Source organism: Equus caballus, chromosome 21, assembly GCF_041296265.1.
Source record: "Equus caballus isolate H_3958 breed thoroughbred chromosome 21, TB-T2T, whole genome shotgun sequence".
Lineage (NCBI taxonomy): Eukaryota > Metazoa > Chordata > Mammalia > Perissodactyla > Equidae > Equus > Equus caballus.
The window spans coordinates 43188058-43205565 of NC_091704.1; the positions used below are offsets into that span (position 1 = coordinate 43188058).

Consider the following 17508-nt stretch of genomic DNA (forward strand, 5'->3'; position numbering starts at 1 on the left):
CCAATCTTTCATAATCATAGGCCAATGGTAAAGTCATTCACCATATAACAAAACAGGTGTATCTGTTTTGTTAATAAAAACGAGCTAACACAATTACAGGGATTTAAAGTTGAAATGTGTATTGATTTCTGTGAAGAGTTCCAGTGCTGTCCAATATAACTTTCTGCAATGATGGAAATATTTTATATCCGTGCTGTTCAATATGGTTGCCACGAGTCATATGCAGCTACTAAACACTTGAAATGTGGCTAGTATGACTGAGGAATTAAAATTAAATAAAAATAAAAATTCACATTAATTTAAATAAAAAAACATGTGGCTAGTATTGGACAACACAAGGTTAAACCTTCACGTTAAGAGGCATTGATGATATTAAAACAACTAACAGCAATCAGAACAACATAACACATACATTGCTCCCACTCTCCAATTTAAAGAAATAAAGCAAAGCAGAAAACTTCAATTTACCTAGTTTCAACTCTGATCAGCAAATTCTCCTTGTCCTGCTCTGTAACTCAATTCCTTAAGCAGCTATTAAAATCACATGCTAGCCTGTTCTTTTTGAGGCAAGAGCAGGAAACAATCCCCTCATTCCTGTTTTTTCTTTTTCCTCTCTAAGACATTAAGTATATACAACAGCATTAATCATAAATTTTGGTTCATGACACCATCAGTATTGGTATGTGCCCTCTTTTATTTACTCATAAGTAATAATGATGCACCGTGAACCCAATTCAAGAACACAAGTATTTCCAATATCTTATATTTCCCAATGTGCTCCTTCCCTTATCCTATCTTCCTGTTTCACTTTCAAGGTAACCACTACCAGGAATTTTATCATTTCTTTGCTTTAAAAAATTGTGTAGGTTGTATACTGTTTATAGTTTTGCTTGATTTTCAACTTTCTAAAAGGTATCATACCGGATGTAAGTGTTTGGGAATTGCCTCTTTCACTCAACATTATGTTACTAGTTGTAATTCAAGTTGTTGCATGTAGCTGTATTTTATTCATTTTCACTGCTATACAACAAAAGGCCTTTGTGTCTCTCTACTGCAATTCATCTACCCATTTTTCTAAAGATAGGTTAATTACAATTCTAGGAGTATAATGAGCATTCTTTTAATTATATCCTGGAGCACACACGCAAGATTCTCTTGGGTATATACCTCAGAGTGAAACTGCTGGGGCATAGGATACACGAATGTTCAGCTTTATTAAATACTAATTTTTTTTCAAATTGGTTATATTTTCTCAATTAGCAGCAGTGTTTAAGAGATACTATTTAATCCATCTCTTCTCCATCATCTGTTATCATCTGACTTTTCAATTTTTGCTAATCAAATGGGTGTAAAATGCAGTCTTGATTTGTATTTCCCATAATACTAATCAGATTGAATACCTTATAAGTCATATGTGTTACTTCCTCTATGAAAAGCCTATTCATAACTTTTACCTATCTTCCTACTGGGACTCTAATCTTATATTGGTTTTAGGAGAAGAGTTCTTTATATATTCTTAATAATGATCCTTTGTCAGTTATATGTGCATCAAATATCTTTTCCCAATTTGTGACTTGTGATTTCACTTTCTTTAAGATGTCTTTTGATTCATAAATGTTCTTCCTTTTAAGGTAGTGAAATTTATCAATCTTTTAAGGTTAATGGTTTTTGTGACTTGTTCAAGAAATCCTTCTCTACAGAAAGTTTTAAAGATTTCTTTTAATCTATATGGAGTTGATTGTTGAGTTGAAGTAGGAATCAATTTTTTTTAAAAAAAATTCCTTATGGACAGCCCAATTATCATAGCCCCATTTCCTGAAAAGTCCATCCTTCCTCCATTAACCGCAGTATCACTTCTATTTTATAGTAAGTATATCCTATAGTAAGTATATCCTATATAATAATGAGCTTTACTTCTGGGCTCTCTATACTGTTCCACTGGTCTATTTAGTACCATACTATCTTAATCACTGTATCTTTAAAAATAAGTCCTGATATTTGGTAAGACAAGTTAGTGCCCCAAATTTTCAGAAGTGACAATTATTTTTAGTTCTTTGCTTTTCCATATACATTTTATAATCACTTTGACATGTTTGATGAAATTTTTTGTTCTTGATTTTGATGAAATCTCTTTTAACATTTTCCCATTTTGCGTGTTTTCATTTTAGGTTTTAGACTTTATTCTCTGCCAGATTTTGTTTTATTTCTAGTTTATTAGACATTATCATTCAAGGGTATTAAATTCTATCCAAATTTTTTCCTGTGTACTCTGAAATGATTACTTATTTCCTCTTTGATGATAAATCATACACACACAGATGCTGATGTTAAATCAGCCTTGCACTCACGATACGCGTGTACATGTGTATGTATATATGTATGCATATGTATATTTATACATGCACACATCTCTATCCATCTTATTTTTCATGCATTTCAAAGTAAACTGTAGACCTCAGTATACTTCATCTTTTTTCCTTTTGAGATAAAACTTACATGAAATAAAATGTACAAATCTGCATTCTACATTTGCTCAGTTTTGTTGAGTGCATTCACCATTATAACTCAAACTCCTACCAAGACATAGAACAGCAGTTCTCAAGCTCTAGCTTCTACCAAAATCATCTGGAGAGACTGTTAAAATATAACATGATGGGCCCTACTTTCAGAGTTACTGATTAATTAAGTCTGGGGTAAAGCTTTAGAACCTGCATTTCTAACAAGTCACAGGTAATCTTGATAACTTTTAGAACCACCGTTATAGACTAGTACCATCACCCCTGAAAGTTCCCTCATGTTCCCTCCCAGTCAATCCCTGGCCCCCTGCAAACACTCTTTCGATTTTTTTCTAATACAGATTAGTTCTACCTCTCCTAGACCTTCATATAAATGGAATCATAATATGTACTCTCCTGTGTAAGGCTTCCTTCACTCCACATGCTTTTACTGCTCACTTGTGTTGCTGTTACACATCAGCAGTTTGTTCTTTCATGGTGTGGAATACTATTAAATTGTATGGATATACCATTTTTTTTTACCCATTCACACTTGTTGATGGAGACAGAGACAGTATTTGATTGTAAACTCAGGCAGGAGAAACCAAGATGCTCCTTCAACACTTTGCTTAGAAATCTCCTTAGCTAAATATTCAATTTCATCACTTGAACTTCTACCTTTTACAAAATACTAGAATAAGAACATAATTCAGCTGAATTCTTTGACACTTTATAACAAGAACTACCTTTTCTCTGTTGTCCAGTAGTATGTTTCTCATTTCTGTCTGAGATCTCATCAGAATGGCCTTTACCATCCATATTTCTACAAACATTCTGTACATGATTATACGTGTTCTCTAAGAAGACTGAAGCTTTCTCTCCTCAGTTCTTCACTTTTCTTTCTGAGCCCTCACCAGAATTGCCCTTAAATATCTCTTCACAGTAATGTCAGCTTTTTCCAGTGTGCACCTCAAAACTCTTCCAGTCTCTACTGATTACCCAATTGCAAAGCCACTTTCACATTTTCAGGTATTTGTTTCAGCAGCACACCACTTCTTGGTGCCAATTTCTTTCTTAGTCATCTTGGGCTGCTATAACAAATACCACAGACTAGGTGGCTTAAACAACAGAAATTTATTTTTCATAGTTCTGGAGGCTGAGAAGACCGAAATGAACATGCCAGCATGGTTGGTTTCTAGTGAAGATCCTCTTCCTAGCTTGCAGATGGCTGTCTTCTTGAGCAAAGACTCCAACATACTACTGAAAATTTATACTGTTAATCTTCTTCCCAACTGTCCATTGGGGAAAAGGAAATTATCAGACCTCTTAGGGATTAATAGACACTGACTCTGAACTGATAATTCCAGGAGATCCAAATCATCACTTTGGCCCACCAATCAGAGTAGGGGCTTACAGAGGTTAGCTCATCAATGGAGGTTTAGTTCAGGTCTGTTTCACAGGGAGTCTGGTGGGTCCCCAAACCCATCTTGTGGTTATTTCCCCAGTTCCACAATGCATAATTGAAATAGATATATTCAGCAGCTGACAGAATACCCACAATAGTTCTTTCATCTTAGAGTGAGGGCTATGACAGCCGGAAAGGCCAAGTGGAAGCCACTAGGACTGCTTCTACCTAGGAAAACAGTAAATCAAAAGCAACACTGTATTACTGGAGGGATTACTGAGATTAGTGCTACCACCAAAGACTTGAAGGATGCAGGAGTGGTGATTCTCACCACATCCTCATTCAATCTTGCCTGTTGGCCTGTGCAGAAGACAGAAGGATCTGGGAGAATGACAGTGGATTAGCATAGGCTTAACCAGGTGGTGACCCCAAATGAAGCTGATGTACCAGATGAGGTATTACTGCTTGAGCAAATTAACACATCCCCTGGTCCCTAGTATGCAGCTATTGATCTGGCAGATGCCTTTTTCTCCAGCCCTGTCAAAAGCCCACCAGAAGCAGTTTGCTTTCAGTTGGTAAGGCCAGCAATACATTGCACTGTCCTACCTCAGGGGTATATAAACTCTCCAGCCCTATTTTATAATTTAGTTTGTAGGATCTTGATTACCTTTCCCTTTAACAAGATTATCACATTACATTGATGACATTATGCTGATTGCATTTAGCAAAATGAAGCAAGTACTCTAGACTTATTGGTAAGATGTGTGTGTCAGAGGTTGGGAAATAAATTCAACAAAAATTCAGGGGTCTTCTACTTCAGCAAAATTCCTAGGGACTTAGTGGTGTGGGCATGAGATATACCTTCTAAAGTGAAAGACAAGTTGTTGCATCTGGTCCCTTCTATGACCAAAAAAGAGGCACAGTGCCTGGTAGGCTTCTTTGGATTTTGGAGGCAACAAATTCCTCATTTGGGTGTATTACTCTGGCCCATTTAAAGAGTGACCCAAGAAGCTGCCAGTGTTGAGTGGGGCCCAGAAGAAAGGAAGGCTCTGCAACAGGTTCAGGCTGCTGTGTAAGCTGCTCTGCCACTTGGGCCATATGATCCAGCAGCTTCAATGGTGCTTCAAGTGTCAGTGGCAGGTAGGGATGCTGTTTGGAGCCTTTGGAAGGTCCCTATAGATGAATTGCAGTACAGGCCCTTAGGATTCTGGAGCAAAGCCCTGCCATCCTCTGTGGATAACTATTCTCCTTTTGAGAAACAGCTCTTGGGCTGCTCCTAGGCCTTAGTAGATACTGAATGCCCAGCCATGGGCCACCAAATCACCATGCAATCTGAGTTGCCCATCATGAACTGGGTGTTATCTGACACAGCAAGCCATAAAGTTGGGTGTACACAACAGCACTCCATTATCAAATGAAAGTAGCGTATATGTGATTGGGCCAGAGCAGGCCTAAGAGCACAAGTATGTTACATGAAGAAGTGGCTCAAATGCCTATAGTTCCCACTTCCGCTACACTGTCTTTTTCTCCCGGTCTGTACCTATGGCCTCATGGGAAATTCCCTCTGATCAGCTGAAAAAGGAAGAGAAGACTTGGGTCTGCTTTACAGATGGTTCTGCACAATATACAGGCACCATCTGAAAGTGGACAGCTGCAGCACTATAACACCTTTCTGGGACATCCCTGAAGGACAGTGGTGAAGGGAAATTCTCTCACTGAGCAGAACTTCAAGCAGTGCACTTAGTTGTTCACTTTGCTTGGAAGAAGAAATAATCAGATGTGTAATTATATGTTGATTCATGGACTGTGGCTAATGGTTTGTGTGGATGGTCAGGGATTTGGAAGGAACATGACTGGCAAGTTGGTGACAAGGAAATCTGGGGAAGAGGCATGTGGATAGACATTTCTGAATGTGCAAAAAACGTGAAGACATTTATGTCCTATGTGAATGTTCACCAAAGGGTAACCCCAGCAGAGGAAATTTTTGTTGTTGTTGCTGTTGAGGAAGAGTCACCCTTAGCTAACATCTGTGCCAACCTGCCTCTATTTTGTATGTGGGTTGCCACCGCAACATGGCCACTGATGAGTGGTAGAGGTCCAAGCCTGGGAACTGAATCTGGGCCACCAAAGTGGAGTATGCTGAACTTAACAACTAGGCCATGAGGCCAGCCCCAAAGAGGAAGATTTTAATAATCAAGTAGATAGGACGACTATCTGTAGATAGCTTCTCTGAGGATATCAGCCTCTTTTCTCAGCCACCCCTGTTATTCATTACCCAATGGGCTCATGAACAAACTGTCCATGGTGGCAGGGATGGAGGTTATGCATGGGTTTAGCAACATGGACTTCTCATCACCAAGGTTGACTTGACTATGGCTGTTGCTGAGTACTCAACCTGCCAGCAGTAGAGACCAACACTAAGTCCCTGACACGGAACCATTCTCCGAGTGATCAGCCAGCTACCTCGTGGCAGGTTGATTACACTGGACTGCTGCTATCATGGAAGGGGCAGCATTTTGTTCTCATTGGAATAGACACTTATCCTGGATACAGATTTTCCTTCCCGCATGCAATACTTCTGCCAAAATTACCACCTGTGGACTTACACAATGCCTTATGCACAATCATGGTATTCCACATAACATTGCTTTTGGTCAAGAAATTCACTTCACAAAAAGAAATGCAGCAAGAGACTCACGCCCAGACTCACTATTTTATGTTCCCCACCATCTTGAAGCAGCTGGCCTGACAGAACGTGGAATGACCTTTTGAAGACTGAGTTACAGCACCAGATAGGTGGCAATATCTTACATGGCTGGGGCAAGATTCTCCAGAAGCCTCTATATGCTCTGAACCAGCATCCAATATATGGTGTGGTTTAGTCCACAGCCAGGATTCATGGTCCAGGAATCAAGAGGTAGAAATGGGAGTGGCATCACTTATTATTACCCCTGGTGACCCACTAGGAAAACTCTTGCTTCTTATTCCAGCAACTTTATGCTCTGCTGTCCTAGAGATCTTAGTTTCAGAGGGAAGAATGCTTACACTAGAAGACAAAACAATAATCCCATTGAACTGGAAGACTGCCACCCAACTACTCTGGGCTCCTCATACCTCTGAATCAACAGGCAAAGAAGAGAGTTAGGGTGCTGGCTGGAGTGACTGATCCTGACTACCAAGGAGAAACTGAACCACTACTCCACAATGGAGGTAAGGAAGAGTATGTCTGGAATATAGATCCCTAGGGCGTCTCTTAGTATTACTATGCCCTGTGATTGAGGTCAATGGAATACTACAACAACCCAATCCAGGCAGGACTACAAATGGCTCAGACCCTTCAGGAATGAAGGTATGGGTCACTCCACCAGAAAGAACCACGACCAGCTGAGGTGCCAGCTGAAGGCAAAGGGAATATAGAGTGGGCAGTGAGAGAAGATAGTTATAAATACCAGCTATGATTACATGATCAGTTATAGAAACAAGGACTTTAATTATCATGAGTATTTCCTACTTGTTATGAATACCTTTGTATGTGTGTGAATGGGAGAGGGAGGGAGGGAGGGAGGGAGGGAAGAAGTCAGGGAGGGAGAGAGAAAGAGAGGAAGGGGGGGGGGCGGAGGGAGGGAGGGAGAGAGAGAACAAGCACATGCCTGCAACTGTCTTTGTTTTTTTTCTCTCTTATTCCCTTACCATGTCACATAAGATGTACTGACCTCATATCATGGTATTTAAGTGTTGTTAATCTGATATCGTAGTATTTAAGTTACCGGATACCAGGAAGAAGAGTAAACACCACTCAAGGACTTTACTACTTCTTCTGGGGAAAGGGTTAGTGCGTTTTCAGTGTATGCAGGATAGCTTTATCATGTTAGGTGGAATTATGACCTTGTCATTATCTTTATTTGGAGATTAAGTATGGTTTAAGGAGATGTATATGGGTGCCAAGTTGACAAACAGTGATGGTTAATTTTATGTGTCAAACTTGACTGAGCCAAGGGATGCCCAGTTATCTGGTTAAATATTATTTCTGGGTGTGCTGGGGAGGGTGTTTTTAGATGAGATTAGCATTTGCATTGATGAACTCAGTAAAGCAGATTGCCCTCTCCAAAGTGAGTGGGTAACATACAATCTGTCCAGGGCCTGAACAGAACAAAAAGTGGAGAAAGGGAGAATTTGACCATTCTGTCTGACTACTTGAGCTGAGACATCAGTCTCCTCTTGTACTCGCAGGCTGGGATTCACACCATTGGCTTCCCCTGGTTCAGGCCTTCAGACACAGGCTGCACTACACCAGTGGCTTTTCTGGGCCTCCAGCTTGTAGACAGCAGATTGTGGGACTTAAGAGCCTTCTAATCACATGAGCCAATTCCTTATAATAAATCTTTTTCTTTCTCCTCTTCTCAGTATCCTCTTGTGTCTGTTTCTCTGGAGAACCCTGACTAACACATGGCCCTTCCGAGTCACTCTCTGGCCCCCTACAACCACTCCTCTGATTTTTTTGCAATATTGATTAGTTTTGCCTCTCCAGAACTTCATATAAATGGAATCAGAATACGTACTCTTCTGTGTAAGGCTTTCTTCACCCTGCATAGTGTTTTTATTATTCATCTATGTTTATAATGTGGAGTACCATTAAATTGTACAGATATATTAGTTTTTCTTGCTCATTCACTGGCTGATGGAGAAAGAGTATTTGATTGTAAACTTCAAGAAGGAGATCTTGTTTTGGATTACAAGGGCTAGGAACAGATGAAATACAGGTCATTCAAGTTTTTCATTGTCTGTATTTTCTCATAAACTAAAAAAGGGCCATAGTCCTGGATCATAAGCAATAAAAATGAGTGGCACTGTAAAATCAATTCAATTTTTGTGTACCTATCATAGGGCTATAATGATGGTTTAAACTAATTGGACCACTTTTTAGAAGTAAAAAAAAAATTTAAGGACCTTCATGATAAAACTGTCTCTTTCCTATATTACCGGAAAATGACAAAAAACCATGAATTCATTAAAGGTTAAGAGGAAATGAATCTCCATACATTTAAAAAGTGTGTGTGTGAGAGAGAGAGAGAGAGAGAGAGAGACATACTAACAAAATTATTTAGTCAGTAAACAGAGTTTGATGTATGTGTGAATGGGCAATCGCTCATCTATAAGAAACCGACCCAATACAAAAATAATAAAAATAAATATCTGAAATTGGATGGAATGGAATGTGTGTATATGAGCTCATGTAGAAACAGTACGTGTGCTAATTATTCATGACTCAAGAATTCCCAATAATTCCAGTAGTCTACTCTCCCCATCTTTCCTAGCTTCTCTCAAAATTTATGCCTATGTGTTGTTATAACTGCTAAGAGTGGTTATGTCTCTGTCACATGTATTTATACAAATATTTTTCAGCTTTATTTCTTTCATTAACTAAACTCTGCTAGTCTAATAACTGTATCATAAAATCACAATGTCATTGGTAAACTAAACTGTTGGCAGTAACTAAAAAACAGCACAGAATAGGGAGAAAGGATTGAATGGACAATTAACTAAAGAGGACTAGAGAATAAAGATATAAAGAATATAAAACTACTATTGCTAAGAGATTATAAATCTAGTCATCTCCTTTCTGCTTCTAACTTGCCAATAATACATAGAGATATTATCTTAGATTCTTTTTAGTAATACTAAATAATGACATTTCTCATAGTTACCCTTAATTCTTACTTAATCATTTATTATAATTATCAGATGAAACATCTAGTTGTAGATTCTTCTAGAAATTATCATATTCCCTTTGGAATGGCTAAGATGGGCATAAGGCTTTATAATATAGAGCTAATTATGTATTTAGGAGGGAAATGATGCTACATATCACAAAATTATGAAATGGAAGATGATTTATGAAGAGAGTCTAAGATACTACAGATTGGATAACATAAACAAACACCATGAAGGTGTTTAAAACAGGCATCTTAAAAAACTTTTAAAAGTAACACACCATTACACATCACCAGAATGGCTAACATTAAAAAGACTCACAATACTAAGTACTGGTGAGAATGTGGAGCAAGAGGAACATTGCTGGTGGAAATGCAAAGTAGTTCAGCCATTTTGGAAAAACAGTTTGGCAGTTTCCTACTCACCACATGATCCAGCAATCGCACTCACAGGAATTTACCCAAAAGAAATGAAAATGCACATCTACACAAAAACTGGCCCACAAATATTCATAAGAGCCCAAACTGGACCCAGAAGTCAATAAATTTGCAAATTAATAAGTTATGATACACACACACTACTGATACTACTCAGCAACAAGAAGAAATAAAATATTAATATACCAGCAACATTCTGCTAATTAAAAGAAGTAAAATGAAAAAGACTACATACTGTATGATTCCATTGATTTGAAATTCTACAAAAGGTGGATTAGTGGTTTCCTAGGGCCAGGGGGAGAGGATCAACTACACAGAGGCAAAGGTAAGCTTTTTTTTTTTTTTTGCCAAGGAAGATTCAACCATAAGTTAACATCCATGCCAATCTACCTCTATTTTGTATGTGGGTCGCCACCTCAGCATGGCTGCCAACAAATGGTGTAGGTTGGTGCCCAAGAACTGAACCCAGGCTGCCAAAGCAGAGCGCACCTTACTCAACCCACTAGGCCACAGGGCTTGCCCCAACAGGGAAGCTTTTAAGAGTGATATTCTATATCTTGATTGTGCTAGAGGTTATGTCACTGTATACAATTAAAATTAATTGAACTATACACCTAAAATTAATGAAGATTTTTGCATGTAAATTATGCCTCAAAGAAACAATTTTGGTTGACTGTTAAAAATACAACAAAATCCTACTTTATTACTAAAAATAAAACACAAACAGAAATAACTGGACTTAAGTAGATAGTAAATTAACATCTTCTGAGAAGGCCCAAAACTATGATAACCCATTAGCAATGAACATCCATAGCACCCAGATTATTCCCACAAAGGCTTTTTGGAAAAATGGCTGACTTCAGGTTTGGGGCAGGAAAGTACAAGATGAGTCTGGGGCATCTTTAGAGGCAGAAAGTAACCAGGCTACAAAAGAATAATGAGGTTATATTAAAAGTATACAAGACCAACTTGAAGGGACTACTACTGGGCAAAGAAGAGACAATTTGAGGAATTATGATTGGAATGCATTTATTAGAAAATGAACAAATTCATTCATCACCTTTGAAGGTTAACAGGAAAACTCATTCTGAAAACTAAGTAATGGAAAAGAATCAAGCATTTCCCCTGTCTTTCCTAAACAAACTGTATTTCACGGTAACCAAACAGTTAATCAGAACAAATTTCCTCTCTAAAGATTTCCAGTTAATTAATACAGAAGGAAAAAAATAATTAGAAAAATATCAGTATTCTGCTACTTCTAATGGAAGTAATAAATCTAGGTGATAATCATTTCAACCTAATCTTGATAATAGATGGTTGTATATTATATATTAGATAACAGATGGTTATATATATATATTATAAAAAATCCTTGTAATAGATGCACCAGGCTGACAACACCTAAACTCAAAGATCACTGAAATGGGATAACCAGACATTATGTGTCTCCTCATGTGATGCAATAATATTCAGCAACATCTATGAAGTATTCTTATCCCCTACTCCCAAAACTGAACTTCAATATTATTAAGCCTCCAAGAGTTTACAGAAAAACATGGTGGATAGAGGAACAACTTAAATGACACCAGAAGGAAGAGATCTATGAAACCCAGAAGGTGGGACGTTCTACAAAAGAACACGTAAGTGGCCTGAAAAAAGGAGGGGTGAAGGGCTGACTATTACAGATTAAGAGACTTAAGATCCATATCAACCAAAGCAACTGCAAACTAACTATAAAAATACATTTTGAGACAATCTAGGAAATGTGAACACTGACTAGGTATTAGATATTAGGGGATAATTTATTAATATTTACTTTGATATAGATGATAATGATATTCTGGTTATTTTTTATTTTTTTTTTTAAGGAAGATTAGCCCCGAGCTAACATCTGCTGCCAATCCTCCTCTTTTTGCTGAGGAAGACTGGCCCTGAGCTAACATCCATGCCCATCGTCCTCCACTTTATATGTGGGACGCCTACTACAGCATGGCTTGTCAAGCGGTACCATGTCCACACCTGGGATCCCAACCAGTGAACCCTGGGCCGCCAAAGTGGAACGTGCACACTTAACCGCTGCACCACTGGGCCAGCCCCTCTGGTTATTTTTTAAAAGCCATTTCTGTTAGAGATAGATACTAAAGTATTTATGGGTGAAATGATATAAAATATGGGATTTGCTTTAAAAGTATCATATCCAAAAAAACCAGAAAACAAACAAACAAACAAAAAGATGGGGGAGGCATAGAGATAAAACAAGATCGGGAAAATGCTTAAAAATTTTGAAGCTGGGTGATGGTGGTACTTCTATCTATTCGAAAAGTTCTGAAATAAAAAAATTCATAGCAAGACATTTCCATTTATGAAATTTTTCAAGAATACTAATTGTGGCTTAATTCTGCTCTACCATAGGAAATTCTACATATTTTATAACATGACAAATAATGTAAATATATATTTAATGTAATCTGTATATCTATTTATAGATCTCATGTCTATCATCTAGATTAAAGGGATAAGAAAAAAACAATTATCTAGAAGGAAAAGAAGATAGAATTTCAATTAGTGATTCAGAAAACTCACTTATAACAAGCAAGTGAATAATCAATTAAACAGAGACATTAACCAAAACATTCAGCCTAATATGTTGAAATAAATTTTCCCTAACAAAAGGCAAATACTTAAAAAAATGACTGAAAAGCTTCTTTTTAAATCATAAAGCCTACAAAGAACTGACTGACCTTCTAATAAATTTCATATTAGCTATTATCAGGAGTCAAAATAACACTCACGTTTTGAAGGAGTTGCTCAAACCAGTCATACCCTGTATCTCTGCATGCTGCAACCTAAAGGGGAAAATATGGTCAAACTATCAAAGTTAGAAAATTACTTAAAAACACGAATAAAATAAACTTTAGCTATGCGTTAGCCTGAAGTATATAAATATCTCAATGTTCCGAACTGAAAACTTATTTTTAAAGTGAACTATTTTTTTCAGTAAGCCAATAATTTACCAATGTTAAAGAATTTTATTCCAAAAATATCTTAGAAGACATTCAAGAAATTAGTGAAATTAAATATGGTATTAAATTTTGAACAATAACTTAAATTACACACTGTCAGAAAAATCTGTAAGGTCTAAACAATAAAAAAAGGAAATGTTTGCTTCTTATTTTCCTTCTAGAAAATAGATTTAAAGACAGCGAAACAGATGATCAGGTAGTCAATAATATAAAATTTCTTATGTTCAACACATGAAAAGTAATCTGTGTGAAAAAAACTTACAGCTTATGTGTATAATTAAACATAATGAAACTAAATCATCTCTTTTGAAAAAGGTAGGAATTACTATCTCAGGTTGCTATCCCTCGGCTATTGCGTCTATTCATCTACTTCTCCTTTCCTTTCTCTCAGTTTTCAATCATTGGAGGAATTTGAAGAATTTCAACATGAGTGCTTAAATCAGCGAATGCCAAAAAAGTGGGGCTATGTAGAAACATCAGTCTCATCTTACTTGCATCCCTTGAGTATTTCCAGACATATAAAGTAAAGGAAGTAGTACTAAATGTTGAGATTGACCTCATCATTGTCTTTTCCTTTTTAAGACAGACTATGCCTCAACTAGGTTTGCACCCACAGGAATCATATCCTTGTTCCAGTCCCTCTTACCACATCAGTGATGTTTAAAATTTTCCTCGTCATTGCTTCTTTGTCATTGTGTGGAGTTGGAGTAAACCAGAGTTTTTGGAATGTTTCATTTACTAATTTCTAGAAGAAAGAAAAATTTCAAAGTAACTACAACAAACATGGCAAAATTCTCAGTCCCAAATTCTCATTAAAGCCCCAAACAAAGCTATAAATAACTAATGAAAACACAAACTACTGGGAATCATTGGTATGAATTCCTCAGTTTAAAAAAAAAATCAATTTGTCAAAATTAAAAATTTTTTCAATTTGGTAAAGACATTCCAAAAGTTCTGCATAGTAAACACTCAAATTTTTTTTCAAGATAGCTTCTTTTTTTTCCTTCCAAGATTGGCGCTTGAGCTAACAACTGTTGCCAGTCGTTTTCATTTTTTTTTTTCCTTCTCCCCTAAGCCCCCCAGGTTCATAGTTGTATATTCTAGTTGTAGGTCTTTCTGGCTGTGCTATGTGGGACGCTGCCTCAGCATGGCCTGATGAGTGGTGCCATGTCTGCGTCTAGGATCCCAACCAGTGAAATCCCTGGCCACCAAAGTAGAGCGGGCGAAATTAACCACTGACCACGGGGCCAGCTCCTCAAATGTTTTTGATCAAACTAAAAAATATTTTTACCACTTTTGGAGAGAAGTCGTTAAAAAAAAATACAGGGACAATCATATATATGTAAATTCACTAATGAACTCAGGATTAAACTTTCAATAAGGCATTTACTAATTTAGAAAACCAAGCACATACCATTTGAATATCAAAATAACTTGAATTTGATAATCAACTTCCTGTATATAATGCAATCTCTACAATGACATTAAATATTATAATGCTGAATTGGTTGGGAAAGATCAGATTTTATTAATATAAAATCTAGAAATAAAAAATATATCAAAGTATATCTTCAATCTAAAAATGTTGATTCACTTGTAAAGTTTTTATATATATATTTAAATCAACAAAATTTTGATACAATACATATTTAAATTATTTAAAACATTAATGAAAAGTAAATTTTCAAATAGTCAACGTTATATCTTACCTTAATGCCCTCTTCATCATTGACTCTGCGAATCATTTTTACACACATTTCTGTAATTTTTGGAAATGTGGGTTGTTCAATACAGATGTCTCTTAGAATCTTTATTACTCTTTTTCTGACACTGATACCAGTATCCTAAAAACAGAAAGGTATTTTTAAATGTCAGAAAATCAAGATGCTTAGGTGCGAGCATGCATTAAACTTGACAAATGAAATTACAAAGTAAACACCAACAAGTGGTATATTCACTATTTATTAACATGATAAAGATGGTCTATATAATTCCTCTTTATTTTCTTTCTCGTTAATGTTACTATAAATATGGGTTATTTTATTATATTGTCTTTACTTTTCAAATAGATATCCAATACATAGAAAAATATTAAACTACTGAACACAACACGAGTATAAGCTTGCCAAAATTAAATGGGATAACAAACATGAAACTTTTAGAATAATGTCTGGTACTTAAACAGCATATGAAGTATTTGTAACAAAATTTTTTTTTGGTGAGGAAGATTGTCACTGAGCTAACATCTGTGTCAATCTTCCTCTATTTTGTTTTGTTTGTTTAAAGACAGTAGTGCTTTTTTTTTTAAGATTGGCAGCTGAGCTAACATCTGTCGTCAATCTTTTTTTTCCTTTCTTCTCCCGGAAGCCCCCGAGTACATAGTTGTATATTCTAGTTGTAGGTCCTTCTGGTTGTGCTGTCTCTATTTCGGATTTGGGATGCTGCCACAGCATGGTTTAATGAGCAGTGTGTAGGGGAGTGCCTGGGATCTGAACTGGCAAACCCCAGGCTGCCAAAGCGGGGCGTGCGAACTTAACTACTATGTTACCAGGCAGCCCCCTGTAACAAGAATTTTAACCTAAATCAAATCAAATTATTGTCACTATCTTACACTTTATAGGAAATACAAGAAACAAAGGAACAAATTAAATTAAACAAAACCATGAGGAAAAAGATTGCCCTGGTGGTTTTAGTCAGTTTCACAAGGAAAGTGTGTAAAGAGAATACTCTAAATTTTAAAACACGACAACCAAATGCAAAATATGACTTTTGACTGGATTCTGTTTAAAAAAAAAAGAAAAATCCGTGAAAGAATTTTTTCATCCAATTTTTGAGAGAGTTAAAGAATTTGAATATGGAGTGTTAAATTTGAATTTAGGGAGTGTTAATTTGTTTGAATGAGATAATGGTTTTTTGTTTACAAGGACAACATCCTTACTTTTTGGAAAGGTAAGCTAAAGCATCCACAGGAGAAGTAGCAAAATGTTTGAAATTTAATTTAAACTAAATTAGCAAAAAATACAGATGAAATATGGTGGTGGACACATAGGTGGCTCACTGTACTACTTTTCAACTTTATAAATTTTCATAATTAAAAAGTTTCAGAAATAAAAAGCATCAAACATTTATTGTGCAAAATTATTTCCATTATACAATTTAGCAGTCAAGAAAATATTTTAGGATATGTTGCTGCCAGAGATCATTAGATTTGAGAATCCTGCTAATATTTCCCTTCACTCTTGAAAAGGCTGAGGCAGTAAAAGAGAAAAAAACTTTTCTACTCTTTTCTTAAATCAAGATTTTATGCTACTTGAAGCTGAAACTATAACTCTCAGTCATACAGTATTCTGAGACTAGGCTAAAGGTGATAAAGTAAACTCTTGCCATTGTGGGAATACCTAATCTTGTACCTAACGCATCCCTGTTGAGTTACAGAAGTCAATATGCCTGCAGTGGGTGATGTGGAGATTTCACAGATATTTTGTAATGCCAACGTTTCCTTTTACTTTCCAGGAAAGTGCTTCAGGGTGAGAGAATTCCATGACATACAAGAAAAGAATATATTGGAATAGTATTGCTTAAGTTTGTTCTTAAGACTCAAATGACTTTCTGGTTTAACTTGCAGGTACGCGAGCTTGTCATAATTCAGCTTTAAGGAAACATGCACATACTCATAAAGGATCCAAAAATAGTGTCAGATACCAAAGTTCTGCACTTAACTCTTACTAATTCTTCCTATTTATATACATAGATATATAATTACTCTAGATTACTGTCCAAAATATTTAACTATGCCATGTAGTTCCTATATTTACTCATTGTAAAATGGCATAATCAAAAGGCAATGATAACTGAAAAAAGTAATCCAATTTTCACCAAAGATTGGTTTTACAATACTGAACAGCCCTCCTCTTGAAATATGCTCTTCAGAAAGTTGCTATAGTTCACAGATCAGGCAATATAAATATATAATTGATATTTACTTTCCTGGATTAACATTTTGAAAAACAGAACACTAGAAAGGCAAAATTATATCCACGAATCACAATAAAAATGACAAAACAAACATACCAATATTCTTTCAATGAGCATATCATAATACTGCTCCGCAAGCTGAGGTCGACAAAGGACAAATCGACCTAGCAATTCTACTGCTGCCTCTCGGACACTAGTGGAGTTATCCATCAATCGTCCATGAACTCCTCGCTGCATATCAAGCTAAAGAAAAACAAACAAAATATAATTTATACTAAATAAAGCTAATATTTTAATTTGAATAGAACACTCAAATAGGAAGAATCATTTGTGCTCCTCTTTACCCTTGCTAGAATACTGGGGTCTACAGCAACAACCTCAGATAAACACTTCATGGCTTTTGTTCGAACGGCAATTGCATTTTCACCAAGAACTCGAAGGATCTGCGAAGCAAACATTGA

At 36.3% G+C, this 17508-nt stretch overlaps 1 protein-coding gene across 5 annotated transcripts in view; it reads right to left on the minus strand.

The window, feature by feature from the left end:
• Nucleotides 1-17508, minus strand: part of NIPBL (NIPBL cohesin loading factor) — a 195015-nt gene that overhangs the window by 22900 nt on the left and 154607 nt on the right. For all 5 annotated transcript variants that reach the window (XM_070245908.1, XM_014734903.3, XM_070245909.1 and 2 more), the window contains 5 exons: nt 17392-17490; nt 17144-17290; nt 14782-14916; nt 13719-13817; nt 12842-12895 (listed from right to left, as the gene is read on the minus strand). In XM_070245908.1, the coding sequence (XP_070102009.1) occupies nt 12842-12895; nt 13719-13817; nt 14782-14916; nt 17144-17290; nt 17392-17490 (534 nt within the window). The remainder of the gene's footprint in view (nt 1-12841; nt 12896-13718; nt 13818-14781; nt 14917-17143; nt 17291-17391; nt 17491-17508) is intronic.